This window comes from Aquarana catesbeiana, linkage group LG05 (genome assembly GCF_042186555.1).
Source record: "Aquarana catesbeiana isolate 2022-GZ linkage group LG05, ASM4218655v1, whole genome shotgun sequence".
NCBI lineage: Eukaryota > Metazoa > Chordata > Amphibia > Anura > Ranidae > Aquarana > Aquarana catesbeiana.
Genome location: NC_133328.1, coordinates 14247990 through 14263485, shown reverse-complemented (window position 1 = coordinate 14263485; position 15496 = coordinate 14247990). Strand labels below are relative to the sequence as shown.

Sequence of the window (15496 nt, the reverse complement as noted above, 5' to 3'; positions counted from 1 at the left end):
TGAGGTGGTTGTAAGGACAGACTACTGATGTCCCAGTCTAGAGACGGGTGGTGGGATTCACCCCCTATGGACTCTTGACATAATTTTTGTGAAGGAGAAATGTTAAAATTGAGATTTGTGACCATTTTGACAGACAAAAAATAGGTAAATTTAGAAACAAATATTGCAGCTATCTCACCAAACTCAATAATTGCAAATTTTGCTGATCATGCCTAGAGTCCACTGGGGCACAAATCATGCCAGTCATGCCTAGAGTCTGCTGGACCACAAATTACTGTATGACCTACTGTATGACCATGCCTAGAGCCTACTGGACCAGAAATTTATTTTATACTGCTCATTCTTAGAACCCACTGGGCCACAAAACTATGCCAATCATGTCTAGAGCCTACTGGGCCAAAAATTGACCATTTCTAGAGCCTACTGGATGAGAAACTTACGCCGGTCACCACAATATATGGCCCCGTGGGCTCTGGGAACGATCAGCATAAATTGTGTCCCAGTTGTAGCTAATGATGACTGGTATGAATTGTAGCACCAGTGGGGTCTAGGGATGTTCAACATCAATGTGGCCTAGTGGGCTCTAGAAATGATCATCTCTTGACCCCACTAGGGCAACAATTTTTATATAAAGCATCCCTAGAGCCCACTGTGGTCCAGTGGACTCTAGGGATGATCATCATTTGTGGTCCAGCAGACTCTAGGGATGATCATCATTTGTGGTCCAGCAGACTCTAGGGGTGATCATCATTTGTGGTCCAGCGGACTCTAGGGATGATCATCATTTGTGGTCCAGCGGACTCTAGGGGTGATCATCATTTGTGGTCCAGCAGACTCTAGGGGTGATCATCATTTGTGGTCCAGCGAACTCTAGGGGTGATCATCATTTGTGGTCCAGTGAACTCTAGGGGTGATCATCATCATTTGTGGTCCAGCGGACTCTAGGGGCGATCATCATAATTTGTGGTCCAGCGGACTCTAGGGATGAACAGTATAAATTGTAGTTCCAGTGGGGTCTATGGATGATCGCAATAATCTGTGGCCCAGTAAACTTTAAGAAAGATCATCCCTAGATCCCACTGGGGCAAAAATTTTATACCAAGCACCCCTAGAGCCCACTGTGGAATTATCAGCATAAATTGTGTCCCAGTGGTATCTTGGGTTGATTGGTATAAATTGTAACCCCAGTGGGCTCCAGGGATGATCATAATTTGTGGCCCCATGGACTCTAGGGATGAACGGTATAAATTGTAATCCAGTGAGCTCTAGGGATGGTTGCCATAATCTGTTGCCCAGTGGTCTCTAGAGATGATCGTCATAATTTGTGGTCCAGATTATGGCAATCATCCCTAGAGCCCACTGGTCTACAGGTTACGGTCTACTTTTTTGTACAGTATATTGTCTGTATGGTGTTTGAAAATTGTGTTGATGTGCTAATATTAAAAAGGTGCCTGCCTGTGTGCCAGGCAAGTGTCTCTTTTATATTCCAGTGGCTCGGTATTTGATGCTCTTAGATAAAAATTATTGAACAGAAAAAGGTGTTGGGGTTTGTGGTAAATATTTTATAGTTACAGTTCAGTCTGACAGAGGAAGCTGTTGATTTTTCCGCCCAATACTAGGCTAACCTTAGCTGCGTTTCTGAAATGTCTTTTTTTACAGTGCTAAAACAGCCAGGATTACACAGCTGGATGAGCCAGGAATAACACCACCTAAAGATTTGCCTTCAGACTAACTCTCGACAATTGAAAATCCATAAAGCCCCTGTGGTCTTGGGACCTGTGTGTTGATGACCTTTTGTTCATGTCAGAACTTTCTCTCCCTATACAAGTATATGGGGACGCAAAAGCTGCTTATGGCCTTGTTCACACAAGTTTTTACAATGTTTCAGATGTCAAAAAACATGCTACGTTCCCAGCATCTGTAAGATGCCAGGGATAAGGTAACTCCTGTGCACAGGAGCTGAATTTTCTGAGGTTGCCCAATGGCTGAAGAAGATGGGGATCCAGAAGTAGCAGCCAAAGAACAAAGGTGGGGACAGAGCAGCATGAGTTGGGGTATTCTGACTGAGGGAAAGGAATATTCTACCAATCAACTGATTGAAGGGGGTCAATGAGAGAGCCTTGATTTGGTCAGTCGTAAACCCCTACTGGGCCACAATTAATGTCAAGTATCCCTAAAGCCCACTGGGCCACAAGTTTATGCCGATCATTGCATAGAGCCTACTGGGCCACAAATTATGCCATTCATTCTTAGAGCTTACTGAGGCATCAGTTATGCTGATCATCCCTTGAGCTCACTGGGCCACAAATTATACTGGTCTTCCCCAGAACCCACTATTGCACTAACCTACTAGTTCCAGGTCACCAAGACCACTTTGTTTTGGTCAGTCATGAACGCTTACTGAGCCACAAATTATTCTGATCATCCCTAGAACCCACCATTGCTCTAACCTACTAATTCAGATCAACAAGACCACCTTGTTTCAGTCTGGCCATGAACCACTTCTGGGTCACAAATTGTCAGTTGTCTCTACAGCCCACTGTGCCACAGGTTTATGCTGATTGTCCCTAGAGCCTACTGGACCACAAATTATGGCATTCATTCCTAGAACTTATAGAACTACCAATTATACTGATCAATCCTATAGTCTACTGGACCATAAATTATTACCACCTTGTTTCGGTCAGTCATGAACCCTTACTGGGCCACAACCTATTTCGATCATTACTAGAGCCCACCATTACTCAAACCTACTAATTAATGGCCTGAATGAAACAAGGTGGTCTTGACCTGAATTGGTAGGTTAGTGTAATGGTGGGATATAGGGATGATTGACATAAGATGGTCTTGTTGACCTGAACACTTACTGGGCCAGAAACTATGCCGATCATACATACATAGAGCCCCCTATTGCACTAACTTATTCAGGTCAACAAGACCACCTTGTTTCTGACAGCCTTGAATCCCACAAATTATGCTGATCAGCCCCCTCCCACCCCATCGTTTCAGTCATGCAATCCTGTCGTTTTATGGATTTGATGATATTGCTATATTCTGTGCACACTTGCAAATGTTGGCGCACATTCACCACCTTCTGCTCTAAGATGGAAATCTTGGAGGCTAGGTTCACTTTAAGGACCTTCACTTAAAAAAAAAAAAAAAAAAAAAAAAAAAGAAAAAACAACCCTTTCCATCAAGACCTGTCATATTTAAGCTCCATAGCCTATAGAAAATTATTTTTTCTTCAAAGAGTGTGATGAGACTAGTCGGCAGTGAGACCGGTGACAGGTCCTGGATACGTATGAAAGGATTGACCGCCAAGTCCATCAACTCTTCTCTCGTAGCTGGGATGACGAAGTGGATGGATTTGGCTTTCACATACACATAATACTCTGCTAACAGCTGATAAGATGGAATACTCTGATTTGAATTGTCCCAGATAGAAGAACAAGAATATATCACCAATCATTATTGGCCCATCTCCACCAGGTTCATTATAATGCCTTCCCAAAATCTTCCATTGACAGCCCTCCATAAGATATTTTTTTTTTTATCTCTTGCCTGGTGGGATCTTTCATTGTGGTCATTAGGATCTTTTTCTATGTCATATTTTTCATTCTCTCGTGCCTGATTTGTGAGCGCTGATCCTGTGACACGGACTTAGTTACCCCTTCCAAGATGGTTGGGCACACGCCAGTTTGAGAAATGCCCTATTGTTACCATGCCAGAGACTGGATGGGATACAGTACAGCTTCATTAGAAATCCGCTTGCCAGAGGGAAGGGAATATTACACCATCCAACTAATTGGAGGGGGGTCAATGAGACGACCCTAGTTCGGTCAGCCGTGAACCCCCCACCTGCCTCTCAGCCATCCAATCCTGCCGTCTTATTGATTTGGTAGTATTACTTCACCGCAGACAAATTGGCAGTGGCACTGTGCCTTTTTTATTAGCAGTGTGACAAATTAATAACTTGTTTTTCTTTCTGTAGCAGACTGGAACGTCTGTTAAATGTAGTATTTTATCAGATAGTGTTTTTTTTTTTTTTCTATTATATTGGAGGGTAAAGTATCACTCTAGCATTGTCAAGGGGAAAAAAAAAATCTAGCTCATGGGTCTGTTTTTTACAATGCTTTGGCCTATATTGGTGCAGAGTTTCTTCTGCATTGTGTTTTAAAGATGAAAAATTGCCCGGGGGGGGGGGGGGGGGGGTTGGTGGCATTCTGATCTCATGCCTATAGTCCCAGGGGTGGACTATTGCACAAATGTTTTTGAAAGTGAGTGGTTCACCAATCTCTGCCCCTTGATAAGTGGCTACAAAAAGGATTGGCCAGTTTGTTGATTTGCTACCCTACCATAGAACAAAGGTGACCAGAAAACATTATATATTTTATAAGAATCTTGAAGAAAAAAAATGTAGTTTTAATTTTTACCGGAATTCAGTTTTGAAGATATTGAGCACAGGCCACAGCGCGTGTATGTATAATATAATATAATCTATAATATAATGTATTATATTATATTTATATTTAATATATAACATGATTATTTTTTTATTTTTTTTCCTTGAACTTCTGCTCCTGGATTGGGAAGGTTTTGGCACACTTTAATTTCATGTCAAATTATAATAATAATAATAATAATACTAATAATAATAATATATTATTATTATTATTATTATTATTATTATTGTGATTTTATTTAGTATGTGTAACCTTTTAGTATTTTGTGAATTTTTTTTTTATATTGGGATTTTTATTTTTGGGTTGTCCTTTTTGATTTATTTTTTTTTTTTATTATTTTTAATCTAGTCAACATTGGCCCCAAATGTTGCCATGTGAGCTGACTAGCCAAAATTGGTGGGGAAAAAAATTTTTACGACTTTGAGTTCTCAAAGTCTTTTTTTTCTCAGGTCTTTTTGTAACCCTCCAGCCATTTTTAAGACTAGTTTTCATATTCTTTAGAGCCCTCTTAGCCATGGCTCCTGATCCAGCAAAATATTGGCTGTACACCTCAACTGCGTAGAACAGCCATTTTGCCAAAATCTGGCCAGCACATATGATGTATGCTCCGGTCGACTTCTATGCACAGGTGATATTTTGCTGAAACGGATACGGGTAAGTAGAAGACTGGCAGGGGCCCTACTGAACGTTCAACTGCACCGTGCCTGTTTTTGTCAGCGTTTTGGTGAAATGCATTGGAGAGGAATGTTGGTAAAATGAACACATAATTTCACTTGCATTTAATACAAACGTTAATCTCAGCATTGTGTGAAAATTGGCTCCATCTACTAGAATAGGTTGTTGGGGGAAACGAAATAGTAATTGGTTTTGGCACACTTGGAAAGAACTTGGATCTGTTTGGCAAAAGTAGGGGTGTCTCTTGTTGGTATATAGAATCAAACCGCCTCTGTTGGTATTGGGGAGGAGGAGTCTAATATGCATGTAACGGTGAACATTACTACTTAAAAATGGAGGGGTAGGGTAAAAATGGAGAGGTAGGGTAAAAATGGAGGGGTAGGGTAGGGTAAAAATGGAGGGGTGGGGTAGGGTACAAATGGAGGGGACGGGTAGGGTAAAAATGGAGGGACAGGTAGGGTAAAAATGGAGGGGTGGAGTAGGGTAAAAATGGAGGGGTAGGGTAAAAATGGAGGAGTAAGATAAAAATGGAGAGCTAGGGTAAAAATGAAGGGGTAAGGTAAGGTAAAAATGGAGGGGTGGGGTAGGGTAAAAATGGAGGGGTGGGGTAGGGTACAAATGGAGGGGACGGTATGGTAAAAATGGAGGGGACGGGTAGGGTAAAAATGGAGGGGACGGGTAGGATAAAAATGGAGGGGTGGGGTAGGGTACAAATGGATGGGTGGGGTAGGGTAAAAATGGAGGGGTGGGGTAGGGTAAAAATAGAGGGGTGGGGTAGGGTACAGATGGAGGGGTGGGGTACGGTAAAGATGGAGGGGTAGGGTAGGGTAAAAATGGACGGGTATGGTAGGGTAAAAATGGACGGGTATGGTAGGGTAAAAATGGAGGGGTAGGGTAGGGTAAAAATGGCGCGGTAGGGTACAAATTGGAGGGGTAGGGTAAATATGGAGGGGAGGGGTAGGGTAAAAATGGAGGGGTGGAGTAGGGTAAAAATGGAGGGGTGGAGTAGGGTAAAAATGGAGGGGAGGGGTAGGGTACAAATGGAGGGGACAGGTAGGGTACAAATGGATGGGTAGGGTAGGGTAAAAATGGAGGGGTGGGTTAGGGTAAAAATGGAGGGGTGGGGTAGGGTAACAATGGAGGAGTAGGGTAGGGTAAAAATGGAGGGGACGGGTAGGGTAAAAATGTAGGGGTAGGGTAAAAATGGAGCGGTAGGGTACAAATGGATGGGTAGGGTAGGGTAAAAATGGAGGGGTGGGGTAGGGTAAAAATGGAGGTCCATGGGTAGGGTAAAAATGGAGGGGTAGGGAAAAAATGGAGCGGTAGGGTAGGGTACAAATTGGAGGGGTGGGGTAGGGTAAAATGGAGGGGTGGGGAAGGGTAAAAATGAAGGGGTAGGGTAGAGTGGGTCCTTACATACTGCCAGCCTTTTCTATAGCTGATTGAAACTTTTCTTTATTTTGAAGTCATTGGACCATATGACAAACCTTTTACCCCCTCTGTTTTATTGTTGTAATTTTCTTCTGTCAGTTTGAATGTTTTAAGATGTTTAATATATATTTTAATTGCCTTATGTATGTTGTGATCGTGTATCGAGTTGCTATTTAGTCAGCTTGCATTAATTATATCACTTGGATGATCCATATACAGCTGTGGTTAATTACATTTTGTATGATTTGTACTCTACATAACTCTAATCCCTGTAATAAAAAAAAAAAAAAAAATTGGCATGGATAAATTTTTAAATACTTGAAAAGTACATAGTTTTAGTTTTTTTTTTCTGCTTTATGCCATCAATTAGTGTAGGGGCCCGTTAACCTTGATTTGTAAAAAAAAAAAATTATACACTTTGGTGTTTTTTATATGGGCCCTCAACATACATCTAGAGACCAAAAACCATATTATTATTTATTTGCCAATTCAACACATGTGTATTTACATGAGATATGCTGTAGGGGTGCTGAAGAGTCATGTGGGTTTGTTGCATCTTTGTGGTCTTGAGCGTCGTTACCTTTTTTTTTTCTCGCACCTCCTGACCCCACTTTGGGGCAGTTGGCGGGCTCCAGCCTTCCCCCTAAGGGGTGACCTATAACATGAGAAGATACTGCTATAGTATACTCTCTGCTAGGCACTGTAGCCTCCATTTGATGGCCCATTTATAAATTGCAGGTCATGGTGTGGAAGCTGCAGTGCTTCATGGACTTGTAGACCAACCTTAAAAAAATCAATAGCTGGACTTTTCCTTTGTCCCTTGCAACATGCCTACTAATACCCTTCATGTATATAAAGGCAAAGTACACAAAAATACTTGGTGATCCTGCCAAACACATATATGTAGACCCACTTCCTGTCTTTTCTGACCATGCCAAAATGGAAGCGGATCATCCTAGTGTGGTCAGTTTCCACCCAGGAGGTATGGGACGCCATGTCAACAAACGGCATTCCTGTTCTTTTAGTCAAGGTTGTGAGGGGTGACCGATGTGTCGGCAACACCTTGAGTTATAGCAGCTCTAGGACCTGTGATGCTGGCAGTACCGTTGTTCAGTTTTCGCTGCTCACTTCCTCCTTTCAGCCCTTCACAGCTTGAGTAACAGTGGTTGTGGGACATGTGCTCCGCCCTGTGTGTTTTGTCACATTTGGCGTATGGGTCAGGGAAGCGAACAGGAGACCACCAATAACCTTCAACCCTCGAAAATTGGGTTTTTAGATGGTTTATTTTAATTTTTTTAAATAGAAGGCATTTTTTATAAAAAGCTCTACAGTTTGCAATGGTGAATTTATTAGCCTTTGACTATATGGATGCTTGAAGGTGATGGAGGGCTCTGTAGATGGAGCGGAGGCTGTCATGTGACAGGTTACATTACCAGAGAAGGAAGTGTCAACGGCACACCAGGATCTCCAAAATCGGGTCCAAAACTTTAATCCCATAGTATCAAAAAAATAAATAGAAGCGACGTTTCGGAGCCACGCAGGACAACTTCATCAGGCAGGGGTTTGGTCACAAGCCTGATGAAAGGGTCCTGCGTGGCTCCGAAACGTCACTTCTATTTATTTTTTTGATGCTATGTGATTAAAGTTTTGGACCTGATTTTGGAGATCCTGGTGTGCCGGTGACACTTCCTTCTCATGATTGCAGTCGGTTCCGGCCGTTGGTAATTTCAGTACCCAATCTAAGATAGAGCCATTTGTGCAGGAACATGTGCGTTGAGTATTGCATTGGAGGTTACATTACCAGCCTCTCCTCTTGCGCTTTTTTTTTTTCATTCTATGCTTTCTTCTAAGGTGCTTTATAAATTGTCCCAGAAGGATTGTTTTGATTCCAATGAGAATCATTCTTGGGAGATCGGCCACCTTATGACAAGTTGTCACTGGGACCAAAGGAAAGGGGGTAATATCCTCACTGTCAGAACTCCCCGAATTAAAACAAAAAAATATAATGGGTAAAAATAAAATAAGATGTTTTATGTTGCAATATAAATTCTAAACGTTTCTCTGTCCAAATCCCTCCTGAGCATTTTTTTTTCTCTTTTTCAGGCTGACAGGGAATGAACCTTTGACAATTCTCTCTCTGACCTCAGAACCAGAGGGAGCGGCAGAGAAAGCCCACTACAAAATCTGTGACCGCCTCAAACTTGAGCGCAAGCAACGCAGGATGTGCCGGAGAGACCCGGGGGTAGCGGAGACCCTCTTGGAGGCGATTAGCATGAGTGCTCAAGAGTGCGAGTACCAATTCCACTTTGAGCGCTGGAACTGTACTCTGGAGGGACGATACAGGGACAGCCTACTTAATCGAGGTAAGTCCGCCATGGCAATTTTTCAGTAAGAAAAAAATCTGATGGTCAAAGATGTCCCAATGTGACAGGCTTAAAATGTATGTATAGCAATATTTGTGTCTTTTTTTTTTTAACATATTCTATGACCCCCATTGGGTATAATAACTTTGTCCTGAAGACTATTGCCACTGAGAAAATGATGGGACGTACAATACGTTGCCCCTGGAATAAAATGTGAGGACAAATCTTCCAATGGAGTAACAATTTTCCCAGAGAACGTTGTCCAAAGTGGGAATTTCCCTTCACTTTGTTGAGGTTTCTGCCAATTCCCACTGCATCTCCAGTACTGAAAGTGTAGGAAATCCTTCCCAATGGGACAGATGGCAAAAAAAACTGACCGTTCCTCTTCCTCCAAACCTGGAAGAGTTTTTTTTTTTTAAAGATAATGCTTTGTCTTTAGTGTTTTGTTTTTCATTGAAATTATGTTTGTAAAGGAATTCCTGAGAAGTGCATTGTGGAATTCCAATATGCTGGAATAGGTATTGTGGGTTGTCCATGATCTCAGTGTGGGTGGTGCAAGAGTCGGCATGAGAAATTTTGCTTTGAACTGCATGCAATGAGTCCGGGTCAATATTTGGAAGAGGGAAGGGATAAAGAGCCACAAGGCTCTGATTCAGACTTTATTGTCCATCTTGCCTATAGTATAGTAAAAAATATATATATTTTATTAGCAATGAATCATATCAAATAGGTCAAATAGAAAGGAATTAAAAACATACGATAGACATATGATAGTTGTAAATATCTAGTGTAATCAAGAGGATTGACACCAAATGAACGGCAGTGAGCCCCTGTGCGTCAACGCGTTTCGCTATCTTGCTTCGTCAGGATGCACTTGGGGGTAGTTGAAAGGAGCAGGCCTCACTTGTCAACATGAAGTTGTCTCCCCATGGAGATCTCCCAGATGGTCACCAGAGAATCACCATGTAAAACAGGAGGCAGTTTCTTACTAGTGCCAGCGACCGTGTATAGGGCTGATGGCGTAGGGATATATAAGTATAAATATAAACTTATATGGTTCACCGGTTGAGGAAGGAGAGAAACGTAGGTATCCGGATCAATAAAAAGAGACTGATAGAAGAGGAAAGGGTAGAGCAAACACCACCTTTCCACCTGTTCTCGATCCAAAACAGGGGCTTCAACAGTAACCCACATGGACAAATATATGTTCCTTTGAAGCTGGATATATCTACATCTGCCCACAGTATATATATCTACCTACATCTGCCCACAGTAAGAATGTCTATATATACTCCATAGGTAAATTTAAACAGGCCATGGTAGCATGAGGTTCAGTGTCTCCCCCGGGAACGAACAGACCACTTGGGTCAATAATAATTTTGTCAAATGGTGGCTGTAGACTGCATGATCACCCCATGGCTCAGTTTCTGCTGTCAATTTACCTTTTTGGTCCTGTAAAAACATCTCTTCCGGGGGAAAAATTGCTTTGTATTAGATGTGGGATCACTTGATTTTTTTTTTTAGTCTTTTTTCTTTGTGGAAGAAAATCACCACCCATAAGGGGAGAATTTAGCAATTTGCCAACGAAGATGAAGTTGTTGACTTAATCGGGTTCTGTGATGGAATTGGTTAGTCTGTTTCTTCAGGTGGCACTTACAAAGCGGAAACCTGAAGCTAGTTTATAACAAATGAGTTGGCAGACCTGTGGTATCTGGAAATCTGGAGATTCACTGGTGAGAAACCTCATCCAGTTGGTTAACAGCTAAAAGGTTCCTTGGATTCACTACTAGAATAATCCAGCCTTGTAGGTCAGAGTATGGATGGGAGAACCTGTGGTCTGCCTATAGCCACTGAATGGGCCAAGAAGAATTTGGTATATTGGAGTAGGTTCGTGCTCAGCCTTAGGACCATTGTGATCTTATCCTGGGAGGTCACTTTGGAGGATACAGAAGGGAAATGACAACTCTGACCACTTGCATGTCTCCCCCTTCCCAGCTGGAAGAGCGAGAGATCTCTTGCCAGTGGTTTGGCTTTTACAACATTTTTTGGCAGTAAAGGATTGTGATTTCCTTTTTTTTTTTTTTTCTTTTTTTTTTTTGCTAGTGTGGTATTAACCTCAGAGGTGTACTGGATCATCTTGAATTATAGAGCTTGCTTATTATAAAGTCGGTCATAGATGGATCGAATCTTGGCTAGTTCAGCAAGGACCGGCCAAGATTTGATCCATTTATGGGCAGGCTGGTTGTACCAAAGTCAATCCATCAATTGACTTCAGTACGCTGAATTTTTTGCATGCAATCACTGCCGACGGTGATAAAATTGATAGTGTTCTGCCAGCAGGGAAGGCTCCCCGCCCACAGAATAGAGCTGCAGAAGGGTTTCCCCCATCAACACTGACATTTGTGGGGGGAATCAAGTCATTTTCTCGGGTTGCAGGAAAGAAAATTACACCTATGGCTTTCTTAGGTTTAGATAAGGGCATGTACATCATGACACTGTACCCATAACGCCTTCTACTGCACCAACTTTATGTAATGGGTGAATGGCTGCTGGCTAGGAATGCGCAAAATTGAATTATTTCCTCAAAATTTTGTCAAATTTCAGTGAAAATGTTACTATTTTGGCAAAATACATTGGCATCAAGGGAGAAGGAAAAATTGCAATGAATTTGTTTTTTATAGGTCCTCTGGGCTTTAAATGGCTCCTGGGGGTTGGAGAAGCTCGTTTTCAACTGTCCTGAACCTTTTGCCTAAATCACCCCCACCCAAAAAAGACCCCCCCCCCCTTTTTTTTTAAACCAGTAAGATAGTGGGAAATGTAAAATAAAAAAAACTGTTCCCACAATATACAGATCAAGGCCAAATATTTGAAAATCTTTGTGTCCTGAACACTACTGTAGAGTGCGGATTGTGGCTCCATTAAGACGCACTATTCATAAAGCTTTACCACCAACCTAAGGCACTCGGTTTTCAGCCAGGTGACTGTAGTGTTTGCTTTTTTTACTGGAATCAAACTAAAAATAATCACCTTTATATGGATGCTTATCCTGGTGTCAGTTTAGCGGCCTATGTATGCTTGCTTGCACACAGTGCAATGGGAAAGGACAAACTGGGGCTATATCTAGTGGGCAGGCACACCATTTGTGCAGAGAAGGGCCCTCGGGAACTGGACCCATTTCAAAGACCTGGCAGGTGAGGGTCAGGAACTGGATCGGTATGAAAGACCTGGCAGGTGAGGGTCAGGAACTGGACCCATATGAATTGAGAATTGGCAGGTGAGGATCAGGAACTTGTATGAATAGGGAATTGGCAGGTGAGGGTCAGAAACTGGACCCGTATTGAGAATTGGCAGGTAGGGGGTCAGGAACTGGACCCGTATTGAGAAATTGGCAGGTGGGGGGTCAGGAACTGCACCCGTATTGAGAAATTGGCAGGTGGGGGGTCAGGAACTGGACCCATATTGAGAATTGGCAGGTGGGGGTCAGGAACTGGACCTGTATTGAGAATTGGCAGGTGGGGGTCAGGAACTGGACCCGTATGAATTGGAAATTGGCAGGTGAGGGTCAGAAACTGGACCCATATGAATTGGAAATTGGCAGGTGAACGTCAGGAACTTGTATGAATGGGGAATTGGCAGGTGAGGGTCAGGAACTGGACCCATATTGAGAATTGGCAGGTGTGGGTCAGAAACTGGACCCATATGAATTGGAAATTGGCAGGTGAGGGTCAGGAACATGTATGAATGGGGAATTGGCAGGTGAGGGTCAGGAACTGGATCCATATTGAACTGGACCCATATGAATTGGAAATTGGCAGGTGAGGGTCAGGAACATGTATGAATGGGGAATTGGCAGGTGAGGGTCAGGAACTGGACCCATATGAATTGTAAATTGGCAGGTGAGGGTCAGGAACTTGTATGAATGGGGAATTGGCAGGTGAGGGTCAGGAACTGGACCCGTATGAATTGGAAATCGGCAGGTGAGGGTCAGGAACTTGTATGAATGGGAAATTGGCAGGTGAGGGTCAGGAACTTGTATGAATGGGAAATTGGCAGGTGAGGGTCAGGAACTGGACCCGTATTGAGATTTGTCAGGTGGGGGTCAGGAACTGGACCCATATGAATTGGAAATTGGCAGGTGAGGGTCAAGAACTGGGTCCGTAAGAATTGAGAATTGACGGGTGAAGGTCAAGAACTAGACCCATATGAATCGACAGGTGGGGGTCTTGCTAAACATGGATTTGGAATTGAATAGCCCCCCCATAACTGTAAAGCCATTTGGCATTGCGAAATTGCATTAACACCCGGCAGTGTGTGAAGGGAAACGCTACTTGTATGATTCTAATGCCGACACTGACACCCCGAGGTGAAGCCAAACACAAGAACAGGCCCTGGCCTCCAAGTCCAGCTCCTTGTATTTTTTCATCCAGAATATATAATTTCACCCGGCTCTTTGACAATTATCCCCTTTGACAAAGCTGTGTGAATGTTATTCCTTGTAACATCTGCTGAAACGCTCATCCTAGATGTGACCTGATACCGCCCGGCCTCACGTCTGTATTGTCTATTAACCCCAATAAGCCTTGAGCGTTTTGGCTCTTGGTGACCGCAACACCCGTGTCGTTTTAAATCAGGAATTATGGAGCTCTTTGGAATCTTTGTTGGCAGCAGAGATCCATGGAGAGGTAGAAATTGAATATTTGGCCGATACAGAGGACTTAGACACAGTTATGTGCAATGAGAAAACTAAGGATGATTTGTAGTCTGTTCCCAATAGCGAAGAACGCAGTTCGCGAATTGACCCCTTCCCACCCGCCCTGGTGTTCTTCTGAAAAGGTTCTGAATTCCTGGTGGAGCGAGAAGGATCAGTGACCTCCGTGATTGGCCGGCTGTCAGTGGCCACATGATCAGGAGCTGGTCCCACTGGCTACAAATAGTTAGGCTGAATTTACGCATGAACATTTTGGAAATGCGTGCAAAGGCATGGGCTTTTGCTTGCATCCATGAAATGCATGTTGCGCTTGCGACCCCCATTCATGGCATCGTAAACGCGGCAAGTAAACGCACGAACCCCATTCATGGCATCTTAAACGCGGCAAGTAAAGGCATTAAGCTCAGTGCATAGGGCAGCTCATTGAAATAAATGGGCTGCCATATGCATGTTCACGAAAGGCGAGGTGTGAATCTAGTGGTAGTCGGTCTCTATACTGTGAGCGCGCTCTCAACACAAACATATTCAACAGTGATGCGTATAGGCGGTATACAGGGTGTTGAAGCTCACCCTTTTGCCGCTGCACATGTGTTTACATGGGTGGCAACTGGTTAAGGTAAAAGGTTTTCAAGAATTGTCAGGGACCAGTATAGTGTTTGCATGATCCAGGTCCAGTCTGTCACAATATACAGTAACATCGCATCCTCCCATGCTCGTCTCCATGACTTCTCCAGAGCATCTCCCAACCTCTGGAACTCTCTATCTGTCCGGTGATCTCCTACTCTGGCTGCCTTCAGGCGATCCCTAAAAACTCATCTTTTCAGGGAAGCCTATTACACCTCCAACATATCCATTAGCTCAACCCCACAGTTACAATTTTTTGCGCCACTTGCCCCACCCTCTTAGATTGTAAGCTCTTCTCAGCAGTGCCCACTTAACCCTCTTGTATTTGTATTTTATTGTATTGTAACTGTACTGTCCAGTAGTGGCTGGTGTTTTTTTTTTTTTTGGATGGGGGCATCAAACAACTCGTCCCCCCCCTCCCCCGAGTGGCACCCCCCCCCCCCCCCGAGTGGTACCTTCCCCCCTCCGCTGTCTCCTGGCTGGTCCGGCACTTACCCCATCTAGGCGGGTAGCAGGTGGCGGACAGCGGCTCCGTGTCCTCTTCCCCATCGGCGTCTTCCAGCGTGCAGCTCCTCCCCTCTTCCTAGGCGTCCAATAGGATCGCCCGTCCTTTCAGCCAATCGGGTGACGGCTCTCAAAACCCGCTTCCTGATTAGCCGGGCAGCAGATCAGTGTTATAATAGCGAATATTCATTCGCTGCTGTAAGACACCTGGGTGGGCTCCGTTCGCATTCTCTGCTCCCCGATCCCACCCTATTTTGAAGCCTATTGGAGCCTCTGGCTCTAATCAGTGCTTAAAAAAAAAAACACCCCCGCCATTGTAATTCAGTCGCCCGGTGTCCTGCAAGGGGCCGCCCATGCGACCTTAATGGACGGGCCGCCCCTGGTACTGTCTCCCTTCTTCTTTTTTTTTTTTGTAAAGCGCTGTGTAAACTGTCGGCGCTATATAAATGCTGTAAAATAATTTCTCAACAAAATCTGTACTTGGGTCATCCCTGAGCGCCACCTGGTGACTTTTCCTAGGATGAGATGATGTCATCCAGTCTGCTGCAGGCAGGAGGAAGAAATTGGCTCAGTCCCCCGTCCCCCCCAGTGAACGGACTACAACATTGTAACTTTTTTGTAGCCAGTCAAAGTGAGAGGTTGCAGCAGGGACTGATCTGTGTCAGATGTTTGTGAACACAGGAACTACACCGGCACCAGGATTTAAATGTCTTCTTTGAACCGACATC

General features: G+C 43.7%; 1 protein-coding gene across 1 annotated transcript in view; it reads left to right on the top strand.

The window, feature by feature from the left end:
* Window positions 1–15496, top strand: part of WNT9A (Wnt family member 9A) — a 152828-nt gene that overhangs the window by 105029 nt on the left and 32303 nt on the right. The window contains exon 2 of the mRNA XM_073629449.1: window positions 8673–8932. Coding sequence (XP_073485550.1) covers window positions 8673–8932 — 260 coding nt within the window. The remainder of the gene's footprint in view (window positions 1–8672; window positions 8933–15496) is intronic.